Raw genomic sequence first — 14,931 nt, forward strand, 5'->3', positions numbered from 1 at the left:
TTGCAACCACAATTGACCCCCAAAATTTCTGTTGCTAAGCAAGTTAAGTTTCCCCCCGTTTTATGACCTTTCTTGCCACAGTTAAGGGAATCACTGCAGTTGTTAAGTTTGTAATATGGTTAAGTGAACCTGGCTTCCCCCCTGGACTTTGTCAGGTTGCAAAACGGGATCACAGGACCCCAGAACACGTCAACCAGTACACTGCAACTGTTGAGTCAGTGGCCAAGCCTCTGAATTTTATTCACTACCATGAAGATGCTGCAACGGTCATGTGAAAAACAGTCATTTCACTCCCCCCCCCATGCCACTTACTGTAACTTCAAACTAAATGTTTTTAAGTTGAGGATTACCTGCCTTTTATTCCTTAACAATTTCTGTGCCACAAAGTTGCTCTCCAACAGTTGCTGAGAAATGTTGGCCAGGGATATTATTTTGAATGCTGTTTTTTTTGTTAAATCAGTGTAAAAAGTAAAAATGCTCTTATTAGGTCATCTAACTCAAATTAATCAGGTTTTTCTGCAGTATAGAGCCCCATTTCTATTTTCCAGTGGTGCCCCATCCTCTTATTAAATAGGCACAACCCTGCTTCTTAGGTCAGACAAGTGATTGCTACTTTTGACATCTGCTAAGCAACAAATGTTGAAAAATGGCATTAGCTTTTCATGCAGAAGTCTGCTTGATTTTCTCTTTCCCGTACTAAAGCCAAAATAGCTACTGCCCCAGGCGCTTAATGGACCCTGAGAGGTTCCAGGCAGCGCTGGGATCCACACCTGCCTCCTTCGCTCACAACTCGGCAGATGCCTTAGTGGAAGCCTGGGAAAGGGCAGCCACGGAGGCTCTCGACCGAGTTGTACCCTTGCGGCCCCTGACCCGGTGCAGATCCCATCGAGCTCCATGGTTTTCTGCGGAGCTTCGGGAGATGAAGCGTCGGAGACGGGGCCTAGAGAGCTGTTGGAGGTCCAGCCGATCCGAATCCGACCGATTGCGACTAAGAACCTACATTATTTTATTTATTTATTTATTTATTTATTTATTTATTTAATTTGTATACCACCCTTCTCCCGAAGGACTCAGGGCGGTGAACAGGGCAATACATAATAAAACAAGATACAAAAATTAAAAATTATTAAAAGTAATTAAACAGAGATGCCCGTAATAAATTAGTACAGATTAAAAGTTAAGCCAATTTATAAAACCCAACCCCATCCCATCAGGTCAGGCCGGATTGTTCAAAAAGGTGGGTTTTAAGATCGCACCGGAAGGAGCGGAGATCAGGCGCCATCCAGAGCTCGACTGGAAGATGATTCCATAAATCCGGTGCGCCCACAGAGAACGGCCTCCCCTGGGGGCCACCAGTCGGCATTCTTTGACCGGTGGCACCCTGAGGAGGCCCTCTCTGTGGGAGCGTACTGGGCGGAGGGAAGTTGACGCCGGCCGCAGGTGCTCCCCAAGGTATTCCGGACCCATGCCATGTAGGGCTTTGTAGGTCATTACTAACACCTTGAATCTCACCCGGAGGGCAACTGGTAGCCAATGCAGCTCGCGGAGCAGAGGTGTGACATGGGAGTGTCGGGAAACTCCCAACACAACTCTCGCGGCTGCATTCTGTCTTATCTCGCTGTGATAAGGGCGGCGAGGTCTAATCACTTCGCTACCCTTATCGCGTCCGCAGATAATCGCCCGGCCGCCCTGTTCAGGGTGACCCGCTCCCTCCTTAATCAGGAGGTGAGGGAGGAACCCTTGCAGGGTCGTGCCGAGGAGTTTAACCAACATCTGTCGGACAAAATCGCTCGGATTCGGACCGGTCTGGACTCTGACTGGGCAGAGTCTGACGATCAGGACACGGGTGGTCTTGTCGATATTATCTGGGAGGAGTTTGATTCTGTGACTCCGGAGGAAGTGGACAGGATTATGGGGCGGCTGAGCTCCACCACATGTTTATTGGACCCGTGCCCTTCCTGGCTGGTTTATGCGGCCCGGGAAGGGACACGAGGCTGGTTCCAGGCAGTTATATCTGCTTCTTTGAGTGAGGGTAGTTTTCCCGCCGTCTTGAAAGAGGCGGTGGTGAGACCTCTCCTCAAGAAGCCTGCCTTGGACCCAGCTGTGTTGAATAACTTTCGTCCGGTCTCCAACCTTCGCTTTCTTGTGAAGGTTGTTGAGAGTGTGGTGGCGCATCAGCTCCCTCTGGTCCTGGATGAAGCGGATTATCTAGACCCGTGCCAATCGGGTTTCAGGCCCGGGTACAGCACGGAGACGGCATTGGTCGCTCTGGTGAATGATCTCTGGAGGGCCCGTGACAGGGGATATTCCTCTGTCCTAGTCCTATTAGACCTCTCAGCGGCTTTCGATACCATCGACCATGGTATCCTGCTGCGGCATCTCAGGGGATTGGGAGTGGGAGGCACGGTTTTGCAGTGGTTCTCCTCCTATCTCCTGGGACGCTCGCAGTCGGTGTTGGCAGGGGGGCAGAGGTCGACCTCGAGGTCTCTCGTTTGTGGAGTTCCTCAGGGGTCGGTCCTCTCGCCTCTCCTGTTCAACATCTACATGAAACCGCTGGGTGAATCATTCATGGTTTTGGAGTTGGGTATCATCAGTACGCCGATGATACCCAGCTTTTTATTTCGACCCCAAACCACCCCAGTGATGCCTGGAGGCGGTTCGGGTCTGTATGGGGAGGAACAGACTTCAACTCAACCCCGACAAGACTGAGTGGCTGTGCATACAGGCATCCCGGGATATTCAGAACATCCCATCTCTTTCCATCGGGGGTGAACTATTACCCCCCGTAGATAGGGCTCGCAACTTGGGAGTCCTTCTAGATTCACGGCTCACTTTGGAAGACCATAGTAGCTGTGACTAGGGGGGCCTTTGCCCAGGTTCGCCTGGTGCGCCGGTTGCGGCCCTATCTAGACTGGGATGCTTTATGTACGGTCACTCATGCACTCGTGACCTCTTGTCTGGACTACTGCAACGCTCTCTACATGGGGCTACCCTTGAAGACCACTCGGAGGCTCCAACTGGTACAGAATGCAGCCGCGAGAGTTGTGTTGGGAGTCTCCCGATACTCCCATGTTACACCTCTGCTCCGTGAGCTGCATTGGTTACCAGTTGTCTTCCGGGTGAGATTCAAGGTACTGGTAATGGTGTTTAAGGCCCTACATGGCATGGGGCTGGAGTACCTTAGGGAGCACCTGCGGCCGGCATCAACTTCCCTCCGCCGTGTGCTCCCACAGAGAGGGCCTCCTCAGGGTGCCACCGGTCAGAGAATGTCGATTGGTGGCCCCCAGGGGAGGTCCTTCTCTGTGGGCGGCCCGGAGCTATGGAATCGGCTGCTGGTTGAGCTCCGGATGGCGCCCGACCTTCGCTCCTTCCGTCGCGATCTGAAGACACTCTTATTTGAACAAGCCGGCCTGGCCTGATGGGGGATGGGTTGGGTTTTATGGTCATTTTTAATATTTATATTTACTGTTTTTAGTCGGGCATGTTTAATTTTCTTTTAACTTTTGTATTTTTGATATATTTGCTCTGTTCACTGCCCCGAGTCCTTCGGGAGAAGGGCGGTATATAAATAAAATTATTATTATTATTATTTATTTGCTCAGCAAGACATATTAATAAGGTAATTTTCTTTGGTTTTAGAAACATTGACGCAGGGGAAGCATTGGAGGGTGTCCCAGAGATTTGACTAATTAGTTGATTAGAAAGATGCTAATAGCATTGCCAGGCAACTCTGCCCTGTATTTTTGAGATTCTCTCCTGTAAGGAGCATGAAACTTTCCCCAATTAGCCTCCCCACCAAAGCTCTGATTTGCATATTGGTGGCAGTTGATGTAGGTATGCTTACCTGAAGATAAATCCAGAATCTCACAAAAGCAACTGGTTCCACCTGCAGCTCTCTTCCTTGCTGCTTTTTAAATTCAGTCCCGATTCAGTCCCAAATATTTACAGCACTTTTCTTGAGATTTGTTGATGTATCTTGGTCCCATTAAAAAAAAACAGCAAAAACCAGGTTTCAACAACCCCCCCCCCCTGAATTTAAGTTGGAGAGCACAGTCCATTAGGGAAGAAGCCACACCCCAGCCACGCTTTCCAGATCAGGCGGTTCATGTAAAACAAGCTGTAAAACCCAGCCTTTAACCTTGTGTTAAGAGAGCTAGTTTGGTGTAGTAGTTGAGGTGCTGGCCTAGAAACCAGGAGGCAGCAGGTTCAAGCCCCACCTTAGTCACGAAAGACATCTGGGAGATTCTGGGCTAATTCCTCTGTCAGCCCAGCTCTCTTCACTAGGTTATTGTGGGGAAAATAGAAGGAAGGAGTAGTATATATGTTCACTTGTCAGGATAAAAAAAAATATCTAGTAACATTAGACACAGGCTACTCATGAGTAAGTGGCTCACGTCTCTGCGTTCAGCCAGCCAGAAGGCCGTATCTCGGCTTTGGAAAATGGCCCAGAATAGCTTCCAGGAACAAGCTGAACTCTCAAGTCATTATCTCTTGTTCTGTTCAGCAGCATAGAGGGGAGGGAGCATTTCATTCAAAGTTACCAACTAGGAGAGGCAATCTCCCACACATAAGGTTTTTGAGATGGATTCTTATCTAGGGAATGTGTTTTAGCCAGGTTTAAACGTCATTCACTCAATATTGTCTTCCACTTCATTAGCTCATGAAAATCAGTCAAGCAGCAGGAAGTAAGACCCACCGTTGAGGAAGCCGTTCTTTTAGCCAGACCCCCAGCACTTAAGATGCTGGGTTGCTGATCGGAAGGTTGGCAATTTGAGACCCAACTACTAGGGGGTGACGGGAGTGAGCTCCTGGCCTCGCCCCAGCTCCTGCCAACCTAGCAGTTTGAAAGCATACAAAGCTGAGTAGATAAAACAGGCGCCATTTTGGTGGGGAGGTAACAGCGTTCCATGCGCCTTGGCGTATAGTCACCGTAGCCACATTTACCAGGGAAGCGTCTTCAGACAACACTGGCTCCTCTCAAGCTAGGAAACAAGAGATGAGCACTACCCACTAGAATCGGACATGATTGGACAGGGGAAAACTTTCACTTTTAAAAAAAAATTCATACACATACCATCATTTAAGATAGAACCTAGCACTTTATTAAGATTTTTAATGTGGAATTTCAAGAACCAGACATATGTAATAAAACGCCCAGGAAAGAAAAAAAAAGTGGAACGCAAAAGGCACTTCCTGTTTAGGATGCCGACCATGGGATGGGCAAGTAAACAAGCTGGCTTCTCTGTACAACACCAACCAAGTTAGCCTCTCCCAAGGTCAGGTCCCCCAGCACTGCCCTCCCCCGTTTTACACAAGCCAGACCCCCTGTAGGTTACACCCAAGGTTTTTCTGTAGGACACCTTGGCCTATCAGGGAATGCTGGGAACTGTCAAGGAATTCATGGTGTCAAAAGTAAAGTTTTAAAAGCTGCCATTTGAGACAAGGGCTTCTCTGTACTCACACCCCATCCCAAACACAATAAATAAGCAATTATTAAAAAGTTTTCAAGTATGTAGGTTATCTTCCCACAATCCTCCCAATTGCACGGGTGCTCTGAAGGGGAATGGCTTCTCTGTAGCTACGCCAGTCCTTCAGAATGCAGTTTGGACTTGATTGCGAAAGTAAACTGGGAAATTTGTGCAACATGAAGTTCTTGGCTCTAACCAAAAAAATAAAAACAAAAACAAAAAAAACCAGGTGCCCAAAGTGTGCAGCCTACAGGTCCTGGGTACAATCTTCTGACCTGTCTTAAAGTATACCAAGATTGCCCAGTGCCCGTTTGATAGGGGGGGAATGAGGTCTGGCTAGTGCTAAAACTGCATAGGATTAAAATATATATATATATGAACCTCAAAGCAGTGGGAAAGGATCACAATGTGATGTTGACTGAATTTAAAAAGCACGGAATCAGGATTGCCTTCTGTTAAGGAACTTTTAAGAACTTCACTGGAGTTCCAAATAGGAGTTGTGTTAACATGCAAGCTCTCTGCTTAAAGTTACAAGCGCCGCTCCTAGGAAATCAATTGAGGAGGCGGCCTCGACAGTCTCCAAAACCAGCTGCTGCGCTGCCCTGCTCTAACCATCTGGGCAGAAGTGAAACCACAGACTGCATTACACATCACAAGGGAAGTTTCTTGGGATTATTTTTTTCCATTTTCTTTTTGAAGGTCAAGGTCAAGCCTTTGGGCAATGCAAGAAGATTAGGCCGAAGCACTGTTACGGTGACAGCCTTTCTTCTCTATGGGCTTTTGTATGGCGCCTAGGCTCAACTGGCTCTACTTGTACGTCAAGCCCATCAGGCAGAGGAGAAAGCAGAGTGCAATTTGCGGTCCACAGAGGACTGGTACTCCTGGTAATGAAAACAGTGTGCCAAGTTTAAGAGCAGAGGATAGGACCAATTGAGGGACTGGGGGCTCTTTCCCGCCAAGGAGCCTGGAGGTTTCTCTGTAATGTACACCAACAGGTCTGGGGGAAAGAAGCCCAACATATTCAGTATTTAAGCTTTTTGGGGACTTCCCAGGGGAAGTTGTTCCTACCAAAGTGACCATAGGCTGCAGTCTTCTGATAAATAGGCTTCTTCAGATCCAGCTCCCTGGAATATACAAGTCCGTAACTCAATACACAGCATTCACCCAAACAAAGCAAAAAGCACCTACATCCCGGGGGGCCACTGATTAGTGGGGACGGTCAACACGTCTTGGCCTCAAAAGACCATCATCCTTCTACAAGAGGCGAGATGAACCATTTTTAGGGTCAAAAACAGCGTTGCCAATGTGTGTCTTGGAAACCTAAGCCCCTGGGCTCAAACTGAGGGCATAAAATACTTACCTTCTACTTATGAATGTCTACTTCCCAGGCAGACCACAGAAGCTCTCCAGAAGAGATACTTCCTATCTCAACATCAGCCCACCTCAATGCAGAGGCTTCCACTTCCCTGGCAGGTAATAGGCACAATCCTACATCACCTGTCTGTGGAGCTAAGCTTCCCCAAGTTCACCACAAGTTCTAACCTCTGAACAAAAAAAGTAACTAGGGTTTAACTAACCATTGCTCTGTTGCCTCGGCTCAATCGGTATATGAAACCCATATAAGCTGCAATTACCATATTAATCGTGGTGTATGATCTTCGGAGTATGATCATATGCTTGCTATGCAGCAACTTAAAACTTCTGTAAATTCCCCCTACTGTTCTGGCATTGTTCAGAACTAAGATTTCAACTGCTGGTGTTACGTAGAAGCTCAATTCCTCATTAGCTTTTCAAGGAGTCAACCACCTAAAGTATCCAGTATATAAGGTCAGATGTTTTGCTTTCCAGGAATTCTACCCCCACTCCCCCCACCTCAAAGTTACTTTATGAACTAGCAGTCTTTTGAGGGAAGCATCCCACCAAAACTATCCGGTAGATAGAGGTCAGAGGGAATTGCCTTGAGGGAGAGGAGGAAGAGCTGCTTATCAAGACAACCCCCCAAAAAATCTGAGTCTGGAGGAAGAATCCATGTAAGTCAACATCTCAGACAACCCCCCTTCCTAGCTCTCACAAAGTTAAAGGCTGAAGGACGGAAGGGCATTCAGACTTGCAAGATTCTATTCCTATGACTTTTCAATAAAGTAGTATTAACCTACATACCTAATCTAATCTAGCTCGACAGCCACATATCAAACAGCATGCTGCGAGATAAAGGCAGCCAAGTGTGCATTTCCCCCCCACACACACACCATAATGCAGGGACATCACCTCTGATTTGATTGATACTGTAGCCATCTCCTGTGACCACACACCAAGACACGCCGTGCTCGGCAGGCCGATTTCCTCGTACAGGGTATGGCGCATACAGCAGAAAGGACAAAATGTCGGCACATCAAGGGCAGATTTGCCCCATGGCCATTGCTCGTTTATGCCTAATCTCCTCCTTCCTAGCCCCCATGCGTTTTCCATGTTCATATATGGACGTGCGCTACCATGTTTTACCTGACAATGACCCCCGGGCGAAGATCAAAGTTCTTCTTCACAATGTCCAGCAGTTCGTGCTCGGTTTTTTGAGAAGTGCCATAGTGGAAAATAGAGACCGATATTGGGTGGGCGACTCCAATGGCGTAAGAGACCTGCAAGCAAATAGGAACCACAAGTGGGAAGGAATACAGAGAGTTGGCCACAGGAACGGAAAACCCTTCCTCCTTTTGTGGTATTACTTCCAAAATTACGGAACACGTTTTTTCCATGTTTTTCGAAAACTCTTTTGCCTTCACTCATCAGTGCTTTCCAGTGCTGTTATTTTATTTATTTATTTTTTTTTATTTTTTATTTTAATTCCATTTATATCCCGCCCTTCTCCGAAGACTCAGGGCGGCTTACAAGCTTAGCAGCAGCCTTCATTCTATGTATATGCCTGCTTATTAGTGCTTTCACACACACCCCAAGCGGCATTATTACAAAGTCAGCTTATTGCCCCCAACAATCTGGGTCCTCATTTTACCTACCTCGGAAGGATGGAAGGCTGAGTCAACCTTGAGCCTGGTGGGACTCGAACCTGCACTAATTGCAGGCAGCTGGTGTTACCTAAGGAGGCATTAGCCCACTGCGCCACCAAGGCTCCTCAAAACTAAACAGTGTATTTTGGGATACAGGCAATCCCATGCCTGCCGACAGAAAACCCAACCCATCTGTAGCCGATACTGGGTGACATGGCGCTGACTATGGACCTCAAAATTACATAGAAGACAAACGCAGTTGCACTTTGAAGGGAAAATGGAGGAAACAAATGCATGTGACTTTTTGGCTCAGTGTTTGTAAGGGACATTAAAGTTTGAAAAAACAGAAGCTCAATGCAACGTATTTAAAAAGGTTTAACAAAACAAGTCAAGAATGAATAGATTCCCCGATGAATGTAAGAGGGTGAGAGGAAGGAGGCGGCCAAGAAAATTGCTGGAGTTGATGAGCTTCACCGTGGTCAGAAGTACCCAGTGCAAAAGGCTAGATGTAGCATATGAGCAGTATGGAAACAAGCAGTTTACAAAACCATAAAAGGCATGGACTTGTGTAACCAACAGCACTGTGCACATCACACTTAGCTACATTCCCTTTCCCTATATTATGGCATTAATCCCTTGGGCTACTTAAAGGTAATCTCTTTCGACACTTTGACAGCACTGCTTGTTCCCCCCAAAAGAGAACCGCAAGATGAATATGTCTGAACGAAACTGATCCCAGCACCTTTTAGCTCCCAAGAGCTAAACATACCTGAACAAGCACTCGTCGACACAGGCCAGACTTTACAAGGGATTTGGCAACCCAGCGAGCGGCGTAAGAAGCTGAACGGTCAACTTTTGTGTAGTCTTTTCCAGAGAAAGCCCCTCCTCCATGGGCTCCCCAACCACCGTAAGTGTCAACAATGATCTTCCGGCCAGTCAAACCAGCATCTCCCTAAAACAACAATTGTGTTTATTACACAATCCTGGTGCAAATCTTAGGTTAAGATTTGCAAAAGCAACACTGGATGGAAAGTGAACAAATGGAAACAACCTAGAACTAAGGAGAAACTTCCCGACAGTGGGAACAATTAACCAGTGTGGAATAGCTTCCCTTCAGAAGTTGCTGATGGTCCATCACTGGAGGCTTTTAAGAAGGGATCGGACAGCCGTTTGTCTGCAATGGTATAGGGTCTCCTGCTTGGGCAGGGGGTTGGACTAGATGACCTCCAAGGTCCATTCGAACTCTTACTCGGTTCTGTTAAAACATCTCTGCTCCCTTACAAAGTCCTGGCTTTGTTACAAAATACTGCCAAGTGCCTCTGAACTTTCCCAGTGTAGTCATTTCAGATAGCTGCCAATATACTGTTTGTCCAAGATCAGACAACAAACAAAAATCCAACTGTTGACATACCTGGGGACCACCAATCACAAATCGGCCACTAGGTTGCAGATGATAAATAGTATCATCATCCAAGTATTTTGCAGGCACAACAGCTCTGACCACTTTCTCCTTCAGGGCATCTCTCATCTCGTCCAGTCCAATTCTGTCATCGTGCTGAATGGAAATGACAATCGTGTGGACTCTAATGGGAATGACGGCACCACGATCCTGCTTGTACTGAACTGTCACCTGAAATGGAGCCAAAAGGAGCACGTCTCTTTCGATGGATCAGAAAAAGGGATCGTCAGCGTGCCTTCCCACTTTGCCATTCAGGCAGAAGATGCCAACCGTCGTTACCTGGGTCTTAGAATCTGGTCGCAGCCAAGTCAAAATATGATTTCGACGGAGTTCTGCCAGCTTTGCATTCAGCTGGTGTGCCAGGAGAAGAGTCAGGGGCATGCACTCATCGGTCTCATCCGTCGCATAACCAAACATCAAACCCTGAAGCAAGAACGACATGCGGAGAATAAACGTCAGACTCCAACAGAGAAGCGCTAGGAATTCACATTAGGTTCCAGTGGATCATGAATCGATAGGGCCTGAATACCAACCTGGTCCCCAGCACCGATGTCTTCTTGCTTCCTGTCAAGATGCACGCCCTGAGCTATGTCGGGAGACTGCTGCTCCAGAGCAACCAGTACATTGCACGTTTTGTAGTCAAAGCCTAAAACACATAAAAGTTTAACCTTAGGGTGAGAAAGTTAAATAGTCCAAAACCAGAAGCTTCCTGATCCAACAGTGGAGCGCAAAAAAAGGCAGCCAGCCTAGCGGGCATTCAATCTGCTCACCTTTTGATGAATCATCGTAGCCAATGTGCTTGATTGTTTCACGAACAATTTTTTGATAGTCAACCGCAGCAGTGGATGTGATCTCCCCAGCCAGGAGAATCATTCCAGTCTTTGCAGCCGTTTCTGCATTGGAGCATAAGATTGAACGCAGTCAGTTCCAAGTGCAACAGAATCTTTCACTGGTAAAAAATATTGAATATACTGTTCAGCCCTTCTATAAAAAGCCAGATGCACTCACCGCATGCGACTTTGGCATTTGGATCCTGCTTCAGATGTGCATCAAGAACAGCATCACTAATTTGATCACAGATCTTGTCTGAAAACAAAAAGTTTCCATTATTTTTTGTGCTTTCTAGGAGTATTTTTCACATTTTATGTTCCAAAAAGTACCGTTCCACATTTTAAGAAACCTATTATTTCACTGATTAATTAAAATAACCTCTCCTTCTCAAAGTCTGTTCGGGTCATCTCTTTTACAAGTAATTTGACTGCAAACCGACCTTTCCCCTGCCCTGTGTAATCTTTCAGGCCAACCCAATGCTTAGTACATGAACTGGGAGCAGCCATCATTTCTTGTAAACAGTTCATTTTAGAAAAACCTAGATAAAGGGTCACAAGGGCTGGGTTTAAGCTGATGGTGCACAAGCCCAATAAATCATGAAACATAGCTTCACAAAATTTTGCACGCACTTTATTCAAGAGTTATTTATTATGTATGTACTTCTTGGCTTAGTTTTGGGGCAAGGTGAAAACTAGGTTTCTGCTAATTCACTACTTAAGTGTTCTTCAGAGGAGTTACTCAAAGGATAACAAAGCTGCAATTGTCCAGATGTCAGTATGTGAACTTCTAAGTCAATCTTGTCCCTGGTAACTGCTTGGAGAAGTGCATGCAGTTTTCTTGGAAGTGCTTTGCCACAGCCTTCTTAAGCCTGGAAAAAAAAACATGCTTGGCCAAGTCACCTAACTGGCTTTTCTGCTCAAGGCAGGACTACAACTCAAGTCTCCTTGTTTGTAGCCTGGCACCTTTAAACATTATACCAAAGTGGCCCTGAACCCACTCTTACCAGGTGGGCATATTTTAAATTATTAAGATCTACATTTGGACACCTCCCAGGATGGGAAAGCTTAATACCAAAGTTCCAGTTCTTTAAGGTTTTTACATCCCCTCAGAAAACGCCAAACGTGAATATCCTACAGTCAATCAAGAACTTAAGAAGCCACTACTGATTTACACACTATTATAAAAGGCTATACTTGCACTCTCCCACTACCCTGCTCTTTAGAGGACACAAGATGGCAACAAGGAGAACAAGGAACAATCCCAGCTACAGTAAGGACAAGAGAAAATGTACTGCATTGTTAAATGTGGTATTATCAAGCTAACAATTAAGGCTCATCCCAATCCTTTTACAAGGGAATGGTAACCTTAGAGGCATGATCATTACGTGCCAGAAGATATTAACACTGAACATGTTTGGAATTCTATTAGTTATAAAAACTATTGATCAATAAAGCTGAAACATGGAAGATTTGGCTTAAACTACGGTGTAATACTAAAATGATTAGAAATCTTGGGAGGTAAAATAAGTGGACAAACATCACTGCATCCATATCCTGTCTGCGGGTTTCTTGTAGGAATGACTGGTCACTATGGAATTAAATGCTGGATTGTTTTGATATGGCTTTGGAGTACCTAAGCAAGCAACACCTTAGACAATGCAACAACTATAATCAATGCTACTAACTCCTACCTAGACAATGCTTGCTCCTATAGCTTTCAAAAAACAAACCCCACACTATTTTAGAATGAACATCCCCCTCAGAGTGAAGAAATGTGGCTCCCATTGTTTTAGAATGTAATCAATATCCTGGTAGATGCCGTAACAGAAAAAGCTCATGTACATAGCGTACATTCTGATGTTAAGTTCTATAATAAAATGTAATTTTATCAGTTTCACAAACTAAATTTCAGCTCAGGATTTGGAATAAATTTCAGGAAACTTCTAGTAGTCTCTCCAAAGAAATTTAGTAGAGATTGTGTATCTTTTAGCAACTGATATCCTGCATACTGTTTTACAGCATGGCTCCCCAAACAAGTCAGAGTCTTAATTATGGTATGAAAGGAACTACAGTAATGGGCAGTTAAGGGGTCAAGGTCTCTTCATTTCATCAAGTACATGATTATCAAATCTTTTATTTATTCCAAAAAGCAAGACTACAAAGATCTGATCCACCCTGCAGGGAACATTACACAGTGCTCTTCTTTAATATGAAACATATGGCGTTCAATGGCTACATGTTAATGGCGGAAAAGATGATCTACCGGTTCTTCCTGCCCTTTTGTAGCAGAGGCGTGGGTGATGCACTAACTTCTCCCTCTTTTACCTCAAATACATCAATATTCCAAAAAGGATCTTAACTCACTTTAAGAGACTTGGTGGAGCAGTGGGCTAATGCCTCCTTAAGTAACACCAGCTGCCTGCAATTATTGCAGGTTCTCATCCCACCAGGCTCAAGGTTGACTCAGCCTTCCATCCTTCCGAGGTAGGTAAAATGAGGACCCAGATTGTTGGGGGCAATTAAGCTGACTTTGTAATAATGCCGCTTGGGGTGTGTGTGTGAAAGCCCTAATAAGCAGGCATATACATAGAATGAAGGCTGCTGCTAAGCTTGTAAGCCGCCCTGAGTCTTCGGAGAAGGGCGGGATGTAAATAGAATTAAAATAAATAAATAAATAAATAAAAACAAATTAACATGGCACAAAAGCTGCTTTTTCCCCAACTGCTGGAAATCACAACCAGTCCTTTGCAAGCTGAAGAAGCACCCCCTGCCGAAAGCTCAGCCATCATGGCGGAAGACAATGGAAATGGCAAGATGCCTCCAAGATCCCTTGGGCATCCAAACCAGGATTGCTCGTGTCTGGTTCCAAGCCCGACCAACCAACCTTCTCAAATTCCGTTTCTTCCCCGTGAGCCTCTTCGCTGCAGAAGAGCTCGAGGACGAAGGTGATTTTTTTCTGAAAAGCTCACACCGATTTAAAGCAGTCGATATTCGATTCTTGGGCAGGTGGCTTTTCTCCTTCCTGGAAGCTTCAATGCTTCCTTTTGTCTCTTTCATCAGAAAGCGTTGAACCCGTTTTTGCCCTTAAGTCTTGTAGCCCCCTGCTCCTAGCCACCCCCCCCGCCCAGAGGCGATCTTGGGTTCTGGTTTTCTTTCCCCCCTCCCCTTTCTCACCCCACCCCACCCCACCCTCCCTCCCTCCCTCCATCCTCGCCTCCCAAGGTCTCGCCATGCGGGCACCACGTGGTCGTCTGCAATGCGGGCCGCGCCGCCGCTTGCCGAGCGGGAGTGCGCGTGCGCGCGAGAGGGCCCGCTTTCGTCACCTCGCCCCGCACCCGTTCGCCGGCTGGCTCCGAGACGGCGGAGGAAAGCGGGCGGGCGAGAGGGGGGGCAGGAGTGCCCCCCACCTCAAAGCGGGAGGAGGGAAAGGCCCTCCAAATTCGGGAAAGAGAGGCGGATCGTGTTAACCGTCGGGCCGCCCCTCCCCCCTCCCCGCAGCCGCCCGTGCGTCACTCAGCCGGGGTGCGCCGGCCAATCAGGGGACGAGCGGCGGCGGCGCGCGCCCGCCCCCCCCCCCCGCCCTGGCCTCCCTTCTTCCCGCTCATTCTACCCCCCCTCCCCTCCGACCTGGCACAGCCGGGTCCTTCAGCCTCCTTTCCCCCCCCCCTCCGCATCTCCTCTCACCTGGATGCCCTTCCCCCACCGACTCTGAGGTGAAGAGGAAGGTGCCCTCCTCGATCCTGCTGTCGCGGAAACCATTCATGGCGGGGGCGAGTCGTGCGAGGCCGAAGGAGAAACAGCGAAGCGTCCAATCCAGCGGCGGGAATTAAGACACGCGCGCGCGCACACACACACAAAACAAACAAAAAAAACGAGCCTGAAAAACGCGCGATTCGACGACAGCGACGTGCAGCACCCGAGGAATGAGGCTGTCCGCTGCCTGGCGCCGGTATTTATAGGGGAGGCCACGCCCCCCGCCCCGCCGAAATCCCGCCCCTTCCCTTTTGGGGAGGAGGGGCGGAGAAGCGGGGGGGGGCGGCGCCCCGCGGCTTCCGGTGTCCTGAGGAGGCTGTCCGGTTCCCCCCCCCTCTCGCGCCTCGGTTGACCCACCGGCCCCCGTCGCGGAGGAGGCCTCGCCGCTGCCGGCCTCGCCGCCCGGCCGCCCGCCCGGC

General features: G+C 47.5%; 1 protein-coding gene across 1 annotated transcript; it reads right to left on the reverse strand.

Moving 5' to 3' along the window:
- Nucleotides 1-5,076: 5,076 nt before the first annotated feature.
- On the reverse strand, nt 5,077-14,666 carry MAT2A (methionine adenosyltransferase 2A). The gene is made up of 9 exons (XM_083368608.1): nt 14,444-14,666; nt 10,938-11,015; nt 10,700-10,822; nt 10,463-10,575; nt 10,209-10,352; nt 9,882-10,100; nt 9,240-9,422; nt 7,971-8,104; nt 5,077-6,592 (listed from the first exon to the last, which is right to left on the reverse strand). The coding sequence occupies exons 1-9, from the start codon at nt 14,520-14,522 to the stop codon at nt 6,490-6,492; spliced, it is 1,176 nt and encodes a 391-aa protein (XP_083224734.1). The 5' UTR covers nt 14,523-14,666; the 3' UTR covers nt 5,077-6,489.
- Between the last annotated feature and the right edge of the window lie 265 nt (nt 14,667-14,931).

Source organism: Vipera ursinii, assembly GCF_947247035.1.
Source record: "Vipera ursinii genome assembly, chromosome: 8".
Classification (NCBI taxonomy): Eukaryota; Metazoa; Chordata; class Lepidosauria; order Squamata; family Viperidae; genus Vipera; species Vipera ursinii.